General features: G+C 38.6%; 1 protein-coding gene across 1 annotated transcript in view; it reads left to right on the top strand.

Moving 5' to 3' along the window:
* GNRHR (gonadotropin releasing hormone receptor) overlaps nucleotides 1-7904 on the top strand; it is a 20207-nt gene extending 12303 nt beyond the window's left edge. Inside the window, exons 2-3 of the mRNA XM_006753863.1 lie at nucleotides 6360-6579; nucleotides 7501-7904. Coding sequence (XP_006753926.1) covers nucleotides 6360-6579; nucleotides 7501-7745 — 465 coding nt within the window. The 3' untranslated portion in view covers nucleotides 7746-7904. The remainder of the gene's footprint in view (nucleotides 1-6359; nucleotides 6580-7500) is intronic.
* Nucleotides 7905-15037: the final 7133 nt, after the last annotated feature.

Genomic DNA, 15037 nt, shown 5'->3' with positions numbered 1-15037 from the left:
GCCTTCCCTGACCCTCACCATCTTCTTGTCCTTCAGCTGAAGATGGTATGTAAGGTGGTGACTTCAGCCACTTTGGCAAGTTACCTGTCTTACAGGGTCTCTCCCATGTAGATGTGAGTTATGCATGTGATTAAGCATTTGTTTTTTGTTTTTCTATATTAATCTGTCTTTTATTACACAGGATCTCTACCAAGAATCCAGAGGGTGGAGGGAAAATTATTTTCCTCCCCTCCAGAGCAATAGGCTATACTATCCAGTTTTGTATAAGTGCACTTTATGATGTTCACACAGTAACAAAATTGCCTAACAATGCATTTCTCAGAGCAGATGCCCATTGTTAGATGGCACATGACTGTATTTAAAGAACTCATACAACTCAATAGCAAAAAAACAAACAATCCAATTAAAAATTGGGCAGAGGGTCTAATTAGACATTTTTCCAAAGAAGACATATTAATGACTAATAGGTACATGAAAAGGTGCTCAGCATCACTAATGATCAGGGAAATGGAAATCAAAACCACAATTAGGTATTTCATACTTGTTAGAATGGCTGTTGTAAAAAAAAAAAAAAGACAAGAAATAGCAAATGTTGATGAGGATCTGAACAAAAGGAAACCTTGTACACTGCTGGTGGGAATATAACTTGATACAGCCACTATAGAAAACAGTATGGAGGTTCCTCAAAAAATTAAAAATAGAACTACCAGCCGAACCGGTTTGGCTCAGTGGATAGAGCGTCGGCCTGCGGACTGAAAGGTCCCAGGTTCGATTCCGGTCAGGGGCATGTACCTGGGTTGCGGGCACATCCCCAGTAGATGTGCAGGAGGCTAAAAATAGAACTACCATACTGATACAGGATTTTTGTACTGGAACACATGGTGTTCCCCTGGGCAGGATGGTTCCCCAGATTCTTTGTCCATTGGAGTCGAAGAATGAATCCACAGACGGAAGGTGGTATAGCAAAGGTGGAGATTTATTGAAAAACAAGTATAGACTCCCACGTGGGGAGGGGGCAAGAGTCCCCCAGACTTCCGGTTTCCACAGTTTATAAAGGCTGCAAGTCCCTGTGTCCTGATATCCCTTCTGATTGGTCAATATTCCCTTTTGAATTGGTTACTATAGTAACTCCTGAGGCCTTCCTCTCTCATTGTTCTCCTTCCCTCTGGGCTTTCTTCCTCCTTCTTTATTTTGTAAATATAGACCTTTTGCTACTCCCAGTTTCCTTGTCTTATGGAAATGTAACTCCTGCTCTGTAGCCCTGTGTTTTTTTCCATGGACCCCCAATCCTAAAAATTCCCTAAACCTGCCTATTTCACCCCTAAAAATTCCTATTTTAATATGATTCAGCAATTCCATTTCTATGTATTTATCCGAAGAAAACAAAAACACTAAATTGAAAAGATATATGCATTCCCATGTTCACTGTAGCATTAGATACAATAGCCAAGATATGGAAATTACCTGTGTCCACTTATAGATGAATGGATAAAGAAATGTATAAACACACACACACACACACACACACACACATACACACACACACACACACACCATGGAATATTATTCAATCATTAAAAAGAAGGAAATTCGCCATTTGTAACAACATGGATGGACCTTGAGGGGACTTTGCTAAGTGAAACAAATCAGACAGAAAACATAAATACTATATGCGATTGTTATATGTACAATATTAAAAAGAAAAAGAAAAGCAAGCTCCTAGATACAAAGAAAAAATTGGTGATGGTCAGAGCCAGGAGGTAGTGTATGAAGGGGAGCAAACCATGCCAATTTCCAGTTATAAATGTCATGGGGAGATAATGTACAACATGGTGAATAGACTGTACTTAGAAGTTTCACAATGAAATAGAAAATGTGTAACTATGTATGGTTGATTCTGGTTGTTTTCTTGAGGAGGATGCAATGGTGATTTCTTTCCCAGGTTCTTGTCCAGATGGATTTGAAGAATGAAGCCACAAACCAAAGGTGGTAGAAGAAATGGGTGGGAATATATTGGAAGCAAGTACAGATTCCCATGTAGGGAGGGGATCCCAAGGGGGTAACCCACCAAGCTCTTTTTTGCTAAGGTTTATAAAGGCTGCAGTTCTTTGTCTCTTCATACTGCCTTCTAGTTTGTCACTCTTTTGCAGAATATCAGCTTCAAAGCCCAATCCCCACATGGTTGTGCCCCACTCGTTTTACCCCTTCAGTGGTAGAATTCTCTATCTCCTATGAAAATCTGTTTTCCTCTTTCTCCCATTTGTTGGCATTTCTCTATCCCCTGTGAAAGTTTATTTCCGTTTTCTCCCCATATCCTGTGGCTTTTCCCTATCTTCTGTGAATGGATGTCTTCCTCTCCCCTTATCCTGTGGCACTTTTCTATTCTCTGTGAATGTATGCCTTCTGGTGGCTCCAAGCCTTCACCTATGCCTTCCTCCCCCATGGACCCTCTTTATTCCTAAAACTGCCTAAATGTGGTGATCGTTTAGAATATATACATCAAGTCATTATGTTGTTCACCTGAAACTAATATACCGTTGAGGTCAATTATACATCAATTTTTAAAAAGAAGAAATAAAAAACTACAGATTTAAAAAAAGAAATCCTGTAATATTTTGGTTTGAATTTACTTGCTATCAGTTTTTAAGTGCTTTGACCCTCTTATCTTTTCATTTTATTAACTAGATGCCCGGCATGCACAGAATTGTGCCTGAGTAGCTTGCTTCTGCTTGCCTCAGCTGGCCACCCTGCCCATTGCCACTCGTAGCTCTCTGCTGCTAGTAACTCGCACCCCACCCCGCCCACTGCGAGAGTCACTGCTCATTTGGTCGTGACAATGTTACAGCATGACGACCACGGGCCTTTTATATAAGAGACTAGGGGCCCGGTGCACGAAATTTGTGCATGGGGAGTCCCTCAGCCCAGCCTACACCCTCTCCAATCTGGGACCCCTCCGGGGGATGTCCCCCCCCCAACTGCCCTCCCCCAACTGCCCTCCCCTACTGGCCCAATTGCCCACAACTGCCCTCCCCTGCTGGCCCAATCGCTCCCAATTGCCCTCCCCTGCCCGCCTCCTCTGCATGAGATGGAGGAGACGCTAGGACCAGCCTCCTCCACACCGCACTGAGCCGTGGGGCCCCCAGGCCTCACTGTGCAGAGCTGCCACCGAGCCCCGCCTCCGCTGTGCGCACGACCATCTTGTGGTGGCCATCTCGTGGTGACGACATCGTGCGCAAGGGCATGATGCCACCTAGGCTTTTATTAGTATAGATGTTGTATTGTAAATAAAATTTTCTCCATGGAAAAGCTTATAAATGACTAGGTAAGCATGTTTTTGATGAATGAGGACTGAATAAATGTCCCCTGCAACTCATTTTTGAAAACAACTTGCAACATTTCTTTAATAGTTGATTCAATTTGTGCTTTTTAAGAAAGCATAATTTTATGCTTACAGAAAGATTGCAAGAATTGTACAAAGTTTTCTTGAATACACTTCCCTCAGATTCCCCAAATATTAACATTTTAGTACACTTGTTTGTTTTGTTCTTTCTCATATACATTTTTCTGAATTGCTTAAAAAATAAATTCAGATAAGATGTTCTTTCTCAATATTTCAATGTGACTTTTCTCACATATAATCACAAGTATCAAAAGCAGAAAAATAGCACTGATACAAGGTATTTAATCTCTATACCTTAATCATATCTCACCAGTTGTTGTAACGTCCCTTTTAACAAAAGAAAATCTATAAGATTATGTGGTAGACTGAGTTGCCATGTTTCTTGGGACCCCTTTAAACTACACCCTTTACTCGGTCTTTTTGTTTGTTTGTTTCATGATATTGACATTTTAAGAGTACAGGTCTGTTACTTTGTAGAATGCCCCTCAATTTGTGTTCTGTGGTTTTTCATGGTTAGTTTCAGGTTATGCACCTTTAGCAGAAATACAAAAGAAGTGATGCTGAGTTCTTCTTAGTGCATTATATAAGGAAACAGGTGCTGTCAGCTGGTCCCATTACTGGCAATATTAGCTTTAATTATTTGGTTATTTCTCTATTATAGTTATTTTACTTTTTGGAATGCACATACAGTAGGTAGATATTTTTAGAAATGTAAGTAATCTGTTCTCTGCACTTTCACCAATGTTTTTACAATGCATTGACGATTTTTGCCTGAATCACTTTTTATAAATTACCACTACTGTAATTCTGTTGTTCCTTTCTATGGTAACAAAGAGCTTTCCCCCTCCACATTTGTTTGTTGTTGTTTTGTAATTTATTTTTAGAATGAACCCATGTATTCTTACTTTATTCAATAGTTTCTCATTTTTTATCAGTTGTTTCCTTTATTATCAACTTAAAACTGCCCTAGATTTGGCCAAGGGGAGCTCTCTCAAGCTGGCTCGTGATCTCTTTTGACATGCTCCGTCACTCTCTGACTTCTGGCACAACAAGCTTTTCTAAGCACATACTGTACTTTGCTGCCCAAGCCTTGGCATCACCCACTTCTCCAATGAGCTCTTGTTCCTTTGGTAGACAATGACAGTTAGAAATCAAGATCTGGGCACTTAATGTGTCATTATCTCTAGGGTCTCTCAACAAACAGAACTGGAAAATAAATAAATGTACAGATAGGTGCACACACAAATATATATATACTAGAGGCTCAGTGCATGAAACTCATGCGCTCAGGGAGGTTTTTCAGTCTGGCCTGTGCCCTCTCGCAGTCTGGGAGTTCTCAGGGGATGTCCATGGGGAGCGGGCCTAAGCCGTCAGTAGGACATCCTTAGCACTGCCGTGGAGGTAGGAGAGGCTCCCTCCACTGCTGCTGCACTCACCAGCCATGAACCCAGCTTCTGGATGAGCAGTGCTCCCTCTGTGGGAGCGCTCTGATCACCAGGGGGCAGCTCCTGCATTAAGCGTCTGCCCCCTGGTTCAGTGCGCATCATAGTTACCAGTCGTTCATCCGTTCAGTTGATTTGCATGCACCCTCTCCAATCTGGGACCCTTCTCACAATTCAGGGGTGCTGGTTCCCAATCACTCACCTGATTGCCCCTAACCAGCCTAATTGACGCCTAACTGCTCTCCTGCTGGCCCAATTGCCCCCAACTGCCCTCCCCTGCTGGCCTGGTCACCCCCAACTGCCCTCCCCTGCAGGGCCAGTCACCCCAAACTGTCCTCCCCTGCTGGTCCAATCATCCCTAACCGCCCTGCCTTGCTGGCCTGATTGCCCCCAACTGCCCTCCCCTGCCGGCCATCTTTGACCACATGGGGGCGGCCACCTTGTGTGTTGGAGTGATGGTCAATTTGCATCTAATATTACTCTCTTATTAGATAGGATGTGTGTGTGTGTGTGTGTGTGTGTGAAGAGAGAGAGAGAGAGAGAGAGAGAGAGATTTTCCTGAGAGAGACAGAGAAAGAGAGAAATTTTCCTTACTCTTTATTTTTATAATCATATAGCACTCCATCATGTGGTCCACCATAGTTTACTCAGCTACTGTTCTATGAATTAGTACTTAGATGTTTTCAATATTTTTCTATTACAAGCAATGCACCAGTGAATAACTTATGCAAATGTATTTTCATATAATGTAGGTAGGGGTATATCACCCAGATATAAATTCCCGGATGTAGGATTGATGGATCAAAGGTAAATGAATATGTATTATGCTAGTTACAGCCAAATACCCTCCATAACAGCTGTACCAATTTGCATTCCCACTAGCAATGTCTGACAGTCCCTGTTTCCACACAGCCTTGCCATGAGACCATGTTGCTACCATGTTGCCAATCTTGTTAATGAAAAATTACATTCAGTGAAGCCTTAATTGGCAATTTGCTTGTCATGAATGAGGTTGAACATCTTTTCATAGGCATAAGGGTGACTATTAGATCTCTTTTGTGAACTGTATGTTCATGTCTGTTTTGACCACTTTATTGGAGTTTTCTGTCTCAAAAATAAAATTTAAATACATAGCTTGGGGGCACATTCTAAATGCCATAGTTTTTAAGGGCTGCAGATGGGACGATGAACAAAATTACTTGCAAAGTTTACTCAGCACATTTTCATCTGAAATTGAAATTGAAACAAGGTTTAAATCCTTGGTTGAGGATTGCTCTACAAGTTTGAAATAATTTCCAAAAAAATAAAAAATCCTATAGATCCATTCACATTATCCAAACATATTTTAAGTAAAGATTCACTTATAACTTTTCATAGAAATTCCAAAAGGGTAAATCAATTGCTTTGGGCAACAGCATCCTAAAAGGCTGGCAGAATGCAGAACACTTTCAAGAACACATGCAAATACTGTTTGAAATAAAGTAACACAACTTTTTAATTTTTTATTTCCTATACAGTTATATATCTTCAGAATGATTCATTTAGCTGATGGCTCCGGACAGTCAGACGGTTTCTCTCAATGTGTAACACACTGCAGTTTTCCACAATGGTGGCATCAAGCCTTTTACAACTTTTTCACCTTCAGCTGCCTCTTCATCATTCCTCTTCTCATCATGTTGATCTGCAATGCAAAAATCATCTTCACCCTCACACGGGTCCTTCATCAGGATCCCCATAGTATGTATGCCTTAGATTTGGTGTTAGTTGTGGATTAACAGCTTTTAAACAGCAATACCCAGAGTGGGACTTAGTATGTGCCAGATACTGTTCTAAGCAGTTTGCATATGTTAACTCATTACATTCATAATCACCCCAGGATGTAGTCCTTTTATTATCTCCATTGACAAATGAGGCTATCTCTCCTAATGTTCTAAATTTGGACCGTGGAAATAAAAATGAAAGGACAATTGCCCCACTTACCCAGTGTAAGTATTGGTGAATTGTTCCTGCTGGGCTGTCACTAACTCTCTATCAAACACCTGATTTCTAGAAGATAGCAAAGTACAATTCTTTAAATGGCAGCCAAATATTTGTTTAAATTAAGCTCTTCTGTTTCACATCAAATCCTCTATATCCACACAAAATAACTGTGCACATTTGTGTATGATTGTGAGTGTGTGTGTTAGATATGTGGAAAATTGTTGAACATGTAATTGACTGTTTCATCTGAAACTTTACAAAAATGGTTGTAACTTTTTGCTTCAATAACCTGGTGCATTCTCAAAATCTAAAATGTATGAATTTATAAAGTATGCATGGCTATGTTGGCATTTCAACCAAGACGCAGAGAACTTAACTCTACTCAACCTCAGTCTGCTCTCTCAAATTTATATTTTAAGAATCTGAGTACCACAATATTTCAAATCCAAATTAGTTTGGTAGAAAAATATAAGAGCACTGTCATCTTTAATATTTTCTATTAATTATATGCTATAATGGAAAACATGCTTTTCCAACAAATTATCATTATTAAAAACATTAAAATTTGTTTCCATTATATTCATTAGGTTGAATTAGTGATTCTCTCTTCCTTTTTGTCCATTTCAGTCTTGTAATAAAACTGGTCTTTAAACACCTACTCTTTTCTCTTTCTAATAGATCTGCAACTGAATCAATCCAAGAATAATATACCAAGAGCTCGGTTGAGGACCCTAAAGATGACGGTTGCCTTTGCCACTTCATTCACTGTCTGCTGGACTCCCTACTACGTCCTAGGAATTTGGTATTGGTTTGATCCAGAAATGTTAAATAGGGTGTCAGATCCAGTGAATCACTTCTTCTTTCTCTTTGCTTTTTTAAATCCATGTTTTGATCCCCTTATATATGGATATTTCTCTCTGTAATTATTAAACTACATAGGAAGTCATGTGAAGACAAGCAAGGTAATGAATTTTCCCATTTGGGAATGATAAACAGGTAGCAGCAGACAAACTTATAAACAAATCATAATTTAAAGTTATGCTATCATCCTTTTTTAAAAAGAATCGCATTGCCAGAGACTCAATTACTAGGGAAAAAACTTCAGAAATATCTTGAAATATTTTGCCTTAATCATTAGCTTCTGAATTAGTCTCCTTCTGATCTCCTATAGTACATTATAGGCTCATAAATGATAGATGATAGATAGATAGATAGATAGATAGATAGATAGATAGATAGATAGATAGATAGAAAAAAACCCTGAGCTACTGGTCTAACGTTCAACCAGTCAACTGGTTGGCCTATCGCTATGACACACACTGACCACCAGGGGGCAGACGCTTAACGCAGGAGCTGCCTCTTAGCTGTCAGTGAGCTCCCACAGCAGGAGCACTGCTCAGCTGACCAACGGCCGCAGGGTGCCAGGCACCAGGCTCACGGCTGGCGAGCGCAGCTATAGCGACAAGAGCCTCTCCCGCCTCTGTGGCAGCCCTACTGAGTGGCAGCTGCAGCAGACATAGTGGAGCTGGGATGAGTGGGAGCAGCGTGGTGGCCAGCCCGGGCTCAGGCTCCTCCCTGGCCGCCTGCCACTTTGCACACTACTACATCCCTCAAGGGATGTCAGACTGCCAGTTTCGGCAAAATCCCCACAGTCCAACAGCCCCCAAGGGGTCCCGGATTGTGAGAAGGCGCAGGCTAGGCTGAGGGACCCCACCAGTGCACAAATCCATGCACCGGGCCTCTAGTATTTCTATAATAGCCATGGCCTAAGGCTAAGAGTTACCAAAAAGTCAGGCTGAGAAACCACAACACAATCTTAATCTCAGAAATCCTTGGAGAGTTTTTCTCCAAAAGGGCTTATCAGCAATTCTGATCTTATGCTACAATAATACATGGAGCACAGAAACAGTATTTCCCCTCCCCATAAAATCAATTTTTCTTCCTATGGTTAAAAAAAATGCAATGAAGCTTATATTTTGTTTGGCCTCAAAAGCATTCTGATGTTTGGAGTATTCAGCAATTACCCACCATCCACTCTACCAATATGACAAGACTTACAAGTAGTTTTTCATCTCATTCTTTATTTACATGGTATGTGACTGCCTCTACATGAAGTTGAGGTTAAGAGGGGTTTGGATTTCAACAGTGTTTAGAACAGTGGTTCTCAACCTTCCTAATGCTGCGACCCTTGAATACAGTTCCTCATGTTGTGGTGACCCCCAACCATAACATTATTTTTGTTGCTACTTCATAACTGTAATTTTGCTACTGTTATGAATCATAATGTAAATATCTGCTATGCAGGATGAATTTAGGCGACCCCTGTGAAAGGGTCGTTCGAACCCTAAAGGGGTCGCAACCCACAGGTTGAGAACCGCTGGTTTAGAACATTCCTTTAAGCTATATAGTCTACGGAGTTTGTGGTAATTAAGTGTAGTAATAATTATTGTTTTAAAATACAATCACTAAAAGGTCTATGCCAGTTATGTTTTATACATAATATACTCTCTGTTTTTTTATCATACAGAATTTGTGTTTCCCATGTCCATTACTTATTTTTTATCTCCTCTGTTCTAATATGAGGGATTTTTTTCTATCTTGTGATATTAAATAGGAAAGCAAGTGCACAAGCAAAAGATATTTAATATGTAAAAGAAACTCAGAAAACCACAATTTCAATATAGATAGGTCAAAGAAGACAGCAGAGTATTGGGAAAAACGCAAAAGAAAAACTCTCTGTAAATGGGTAACTAATAGTTACTGATAGTCACATTAAATGGTATCATTTCCAAATGATGTCAGCACAGTACCTCTTTTAATGCAAGCCTTTTTCTACTCCATGAAAAACAGGAGAGGATAAAAATAATGGGACTCTAATACCCATTAAATGAGAAAATTATATAAGGGACTTAAAAAAAATCAACCAATTATTTAACTTTTTTTTTAAGACTAGGTAAAATAACCCTGGCTGGTGTGGCTCAGTTGATTGGCATCGTCCATGCACCAAAAGTTGCCAGTTTGATTCCCAGTCAGGGTACATGCCCAGGTTGCAGGCTCAATCCCTGGTAGGAGATGTGCAGGAGGCAGCTGGTAGATGTTTTGCTCTCATATCGATGTTTTTCTCTCTCCCCCCACTCTGCCTTCCTCTCTGTCTAAAAATCAATTTTAAAATCTTTTAAAAAGAAACAGGTAAAATACCATTATATTCATCTATGATATGTAATGCCACACAAAAGATGAAATGTAATTCCAAATATTCTAGGGCATATGAACTTGTGAAAAGTAAATTGTTAATTAGATTCATGGTAGGTCTTTCCTTTCATTATTTTTCTCTTTTCATACTTTCAGTGTTTCAGTATTATAGTGTGTGGTGTTTTTTTTCCACATCCTACTTTATTTTCCAATTCTGTTTCCATTGGTCCTATTTCTCTCACCACTGAGCTCTTCCGTTGGATATTTTCATTCATATCTTCTTTTTTACTAAACATTTACCAATCCATGATCCAACTCTAAAGTCGAATTGGTTAAGTCAAAATTCGTAATGTACCAAAATGTTCAAATTTAACTTTAAAGGCATGTATATTGATACCAAGATTGGATGCTTCTGCTAAATAACATAGGACTATATATGTCACAGTAAAGCCAATCTTCTACAAGTCTCTATATCATATACTTATTCTTAAACTGATAACCATTCTTACTTTTTCATTTAAAGGCAAAAATAATACACATATACAAAATATAACCTAAGGGCTTTATTAAAATATGTGTTTAATGAACGTATGTCAGTTTGGCTCTTATATGTTTAAGAAACTGTTCTCAGGCATTTTTTTATATATTAAGAAAAGGGCTATTCAAAATCTTAATGCAGGTGGTCTTTAATCTATGGTTCATGCACAAAACTGTATTTACATGCAACTGCTTTTCTTTAATTCTGATTTGTATTATTTTATGCATTTCAAAACATTAGCCTGAGAGGGGTTTGTAGGACCAACCAGACTGCCAAAGAACCCCTTATCACAAAACAAGGTTTATAAGTGCTGATTCTTATATATTTATGAGAAAGTTTACTACAATAAAAATGTATCAGAATATAGTTATTTGTTTATTGCATGCATAATAATGTTAATATTGAAACTGTATGTTTCAATTTGATTACTCGCCATTTTCAAACTTAGAAACCCTCTAAAGCTCAATATATAATTAAAAACTTAGCAGAAATAACTATATTATATGAATACTATACTTCATAAATTACAATAGGGATATGGATGTAAACTAAAATTCATAGTCCAAAAGGTAAATGTAGCTTTTAAATTAAAGATACTACACTCAACAGAGTGTATTTAATATTTGATATTATAGTCACTTCCTCTATTTCTAATCATAATAAAAGATGAGGATTCCCTGTTTAAAAAGATATATTATGCAGAGAGAGTCCAATGTATCAGATAATTAAAATTTTATCTTGTTTGTCTCCTCCTTTAGCATATAAAACTGGTTTAACAGTGGATTTCCTCCTGTAACTCAATTTAGTAAAGACATTACATGAACTAATGACAATGTATTGAACAATGACTGCACTAATTCAATTTTGGCCCAAGAAACAGAGATACAATAGGGGAAAATGTGGTGGGAGGAGGAAGATTGGTACCACCAATACTAACTTCCAGGGAGCATAAATCAGTGTAAGTTAGGAATTTTCTTAAAGTGACCTGGTCTCAGAATTTATTAGGTAGTCATAAAGAGATATTTGTGGCAGTTAAGATATATTTAGAATTTCATTTATTTTGTTTTAGCCTAGTTTCAAATGTTTAACCAATTTATTGAGCTTCTCTATTTACTGTAAGTTGCATCCATAAGAAGCTAATCTTTAATTAAGATTAATTAACTTAAATGTTCAATTTAATTCTTACGGTTATTAAGTTTTTACTAGTAAACATCATGTTTAAGAGAATTAGTCTAATTTTAAAAGCTATATAATATGTAAAATGCATGCATAGGAACAATAGAATATATGCAAAAAAGTGTTGAAATAGTTATCTCTGAGTAATAATTTTTAAAATTTTTCTTTCTTGTGAATTCCTATAATTCTAAATTTCCAAAATGTATATTGTTTTTATCATGAGAAAAAAATACAATAAATGTTATTTGTGTGTGTGTGTGTGCTTGTATGACTTTTATTCTATGTATCACTGTTACTATTAGAATGGTTTCTGCTATTACTAATAGAAATGTAAGACTAGAAGTGGATTTTTTTTCTTCATTCATTTTACAGGAAATCCAGAAGTAAGCATGTAGAGTTGATCATTCAGAGCTTTGAGTAATTTTTTTTTAATTGTTTCTACTAGGCTTTACTTTAGTGATTAGAAGTTAGTTGTTGCCAATTGGGAGCCTCAAAGGCAGAAAGAAAGGGTGGCTTCTTATTATGCATCTCACTTTCCCAGAACTTCAGCACTTCCTCCTAAGGACTATAATTGTAACTAAATTGACTAAATTGACTATAATTGTAACACATTACAATAACTAATAACTTGCAAAGGAGAAGGGGATTACCCTAAACAGCTTAAAGGTATGCTTTATCTTGTGGAGGTAGTGTTCAGTTTCCTTGAACATTTAGCCATCTGATAACTGAAAACAATTGTATTTCTTTTTTCTCACCTGTGTGTGTGTGTGTGTGAGAGAGAGAGAGAGAGAGAGAGAGAGAGAGAGAGAAATAGAGAGAGAGAGAGAAAGCAGAAGGGAAATGTTTTGGGGTCAGAAGCCAACTGTAGCTGCCACAATCACCAATTAACTTCTCAAAATAAACTCAGACGATATATACCACAAAGTTTAAATAGCATGTAATTTAAATACAAGCATAAAGACTAAATACAGTTCTTGGAATATAGTAATTGTACAATCAATGTAGCTGTAAGGGAAAAGAACAGATTTGGTTTTGGTTTTTTTACAATCTAAATCTTAAACATTTTAAACTCTAGTAGTTGGAATCTTCACTCAATGAATAGAGGGTAACTTCTGCCCAATTATTGACTTTTTTGGAAACGCTTGGTCTCTGTCTTTTGTCTATTTTATAATTAGCTCATTGGGTAAGAAATTTATGTAACTCTTTACAATTCTATCATTTCAAATTTAGAGAATAATTGTCCAATCTATATATATAAAAGCCTAAGTGACCGTTATGACCAGAACGACCAGAACGACCGTTTGACCAGTCACTGTGAAGTGCACTGACCACCAGGGGGCAGACACTCAACACAGGAGCTGTCCCCTGGAGGACAGTGCGTTCCCACAGCCAACCTCCCATGGTCCCTCCCCCTGGCCAGCAGGATCGCCAGCCAGGCCTAGGAGCCCCACCCGTGCACAAATTTGTGCACCGGGCCTCTAGTGAACTAATAATTAAATGTGTGTGTGTGTGTGTACATTGATAGCACAGGGGCAACAGAATGAAGGAAAGGAGAGAGTGAATCTTTGAGAGATCTGATTGGAGAAGGGAATTAAGCTGGGAAACCACAAAATTAAGCCAACATACTTTTAAACAGTACACAAACACACACACACACACACACACACACACACACACACACACACACACACACACACACACACACACACACACACACACACACACACACACACACACACACACACGAAAAGAAAAAACAGAAAAAGGAGCTCTCTATTAAGTACTTAAATCAAACAATAAAATGTGCTTAACTGTTCCTAATGAAGTTTGGAAAATTTTGCTGAAACACATGAGAAAGGAAAAATGAATTTGGACTAAGAAAATGAAAATCTCCTTTGCCATTTATCAGATATAGACAACAGACAAAGAAGCCACTTGTAAAGTTAACAGAAAATAATATTTCTCTCAAGAACATGCTATAGTGTTAAAAACCACCCTCCAACTTGGAGAAACTACTGCTTTTTCACTTACAGATAACCCTTTTCTATATAATAATGGATTGTTGAAAAAAAACTTGCTCTTTGAAATCCTTTCATTAAGAATGAAGTATCCCACTCTTGGCTAGAAAATCTAAGTCACTTTGACACAAAGAAATAGCCTCTACTTCCAACCCAGGGGCAGTCAGAAAAGAGGTTTGTAGAAACAATATATTTCTGGACTAAAGGGGTCTGTTTGCCTGCCTGCATCAAAGCCAGAGAAGACACAAACAAGATTTGCAGCAAAGAAAGTGAGGGTTTATTTTTAAGTGGCCCATGTCCAGATGTGGGAAGAGCTCAGGAGATTTATCTCAGTGCAGAGGCGGATGCAATGGCATGAGCGCACTCCGCCTATACAAGCTTCCTCAGCACACCAGGAAGTGGCAGTGCCCACCTGAGCCAGCCTCCTAGAGCACCTACATAGTACCCTGATCTTTCCTACTATTGGCTGCCCTAAGGATAGTGTAAACTTCTGATTGGTCCAGAATGTTATATATGTTGCTGCACATACACAATAAACTTAGATCTACGTCACTGAACCTGGTCTCCGGAATCGGGCATGCTTCGTTAGGACTCCATTGGCCTCACCCCCACGGGACCCCCTGCTTCATCCAGAGTCACAGGTCAGGTAATTCTCAAAGACCTGGCTCCCTGATGGCATCAGGGAGTGGGTTATACAGATGATAAGTCATTAATTTTGGTGACTAAGAGAGTTAGGGTCATGTTTCCACTGATTGGTCATTGCTAGGGTAGGGGGTATTTGACCAATGCATCTATTCCTAATGTCAGTCATAGCATTGCTTTATCTGTTTTCTCTAGGATGTGGTCAGTGGGATTGTTCTGGTGCTGAAACACAGCTGAGGCCTACATGTTATCTCTATTTTGACCAAAAATCCATCTCTGGGTTCAACAGACCTGAGGCTTTGTTCCTAAGATTACTTGATGTTGGTCAGAACCTCCTTGTCCTGAGGGCTTAATGATTTAGGGAGTAGTCCTGCAAGAGAGAAGGAGATAGGTGAATCAGGGTGCTGGATTAAGCCAGTTCAAAAGAAAGGAGAAAGATAATATTAAACAAATGAAGTTTCTACTGAATTACAAATACACACCTATTTAAACTTTTTAGTTTTCAATAAAACAGCACCCTGGGTCCATGTTGCAGTCCAGATGTAATGTAGACCTCTTTACATACAGCCTTGCTTTCTTGTGAGCCTATCAAAACATTTTCAAACTTCATTTCAATTTCTCCTAAACTCAACACTACCCAAAATTCCTT

This window comes from Myotis davidii, unplaced genomic scaffold (assembly GCF_000327345.1).
Source record: "Myotis davidii unplaced genomic scaffold, ASM32734v1 scaffold31, whole genome shotgun sequence".
NCBI lineage: Eukaryota > Metazoa > Chordata > Mammalia > Chiroptera > Vespertilionidae > Myotis > Myotis davidii.
This window is presented reverse-complemented; position numbering and strand designations above follow the sequence as displayed.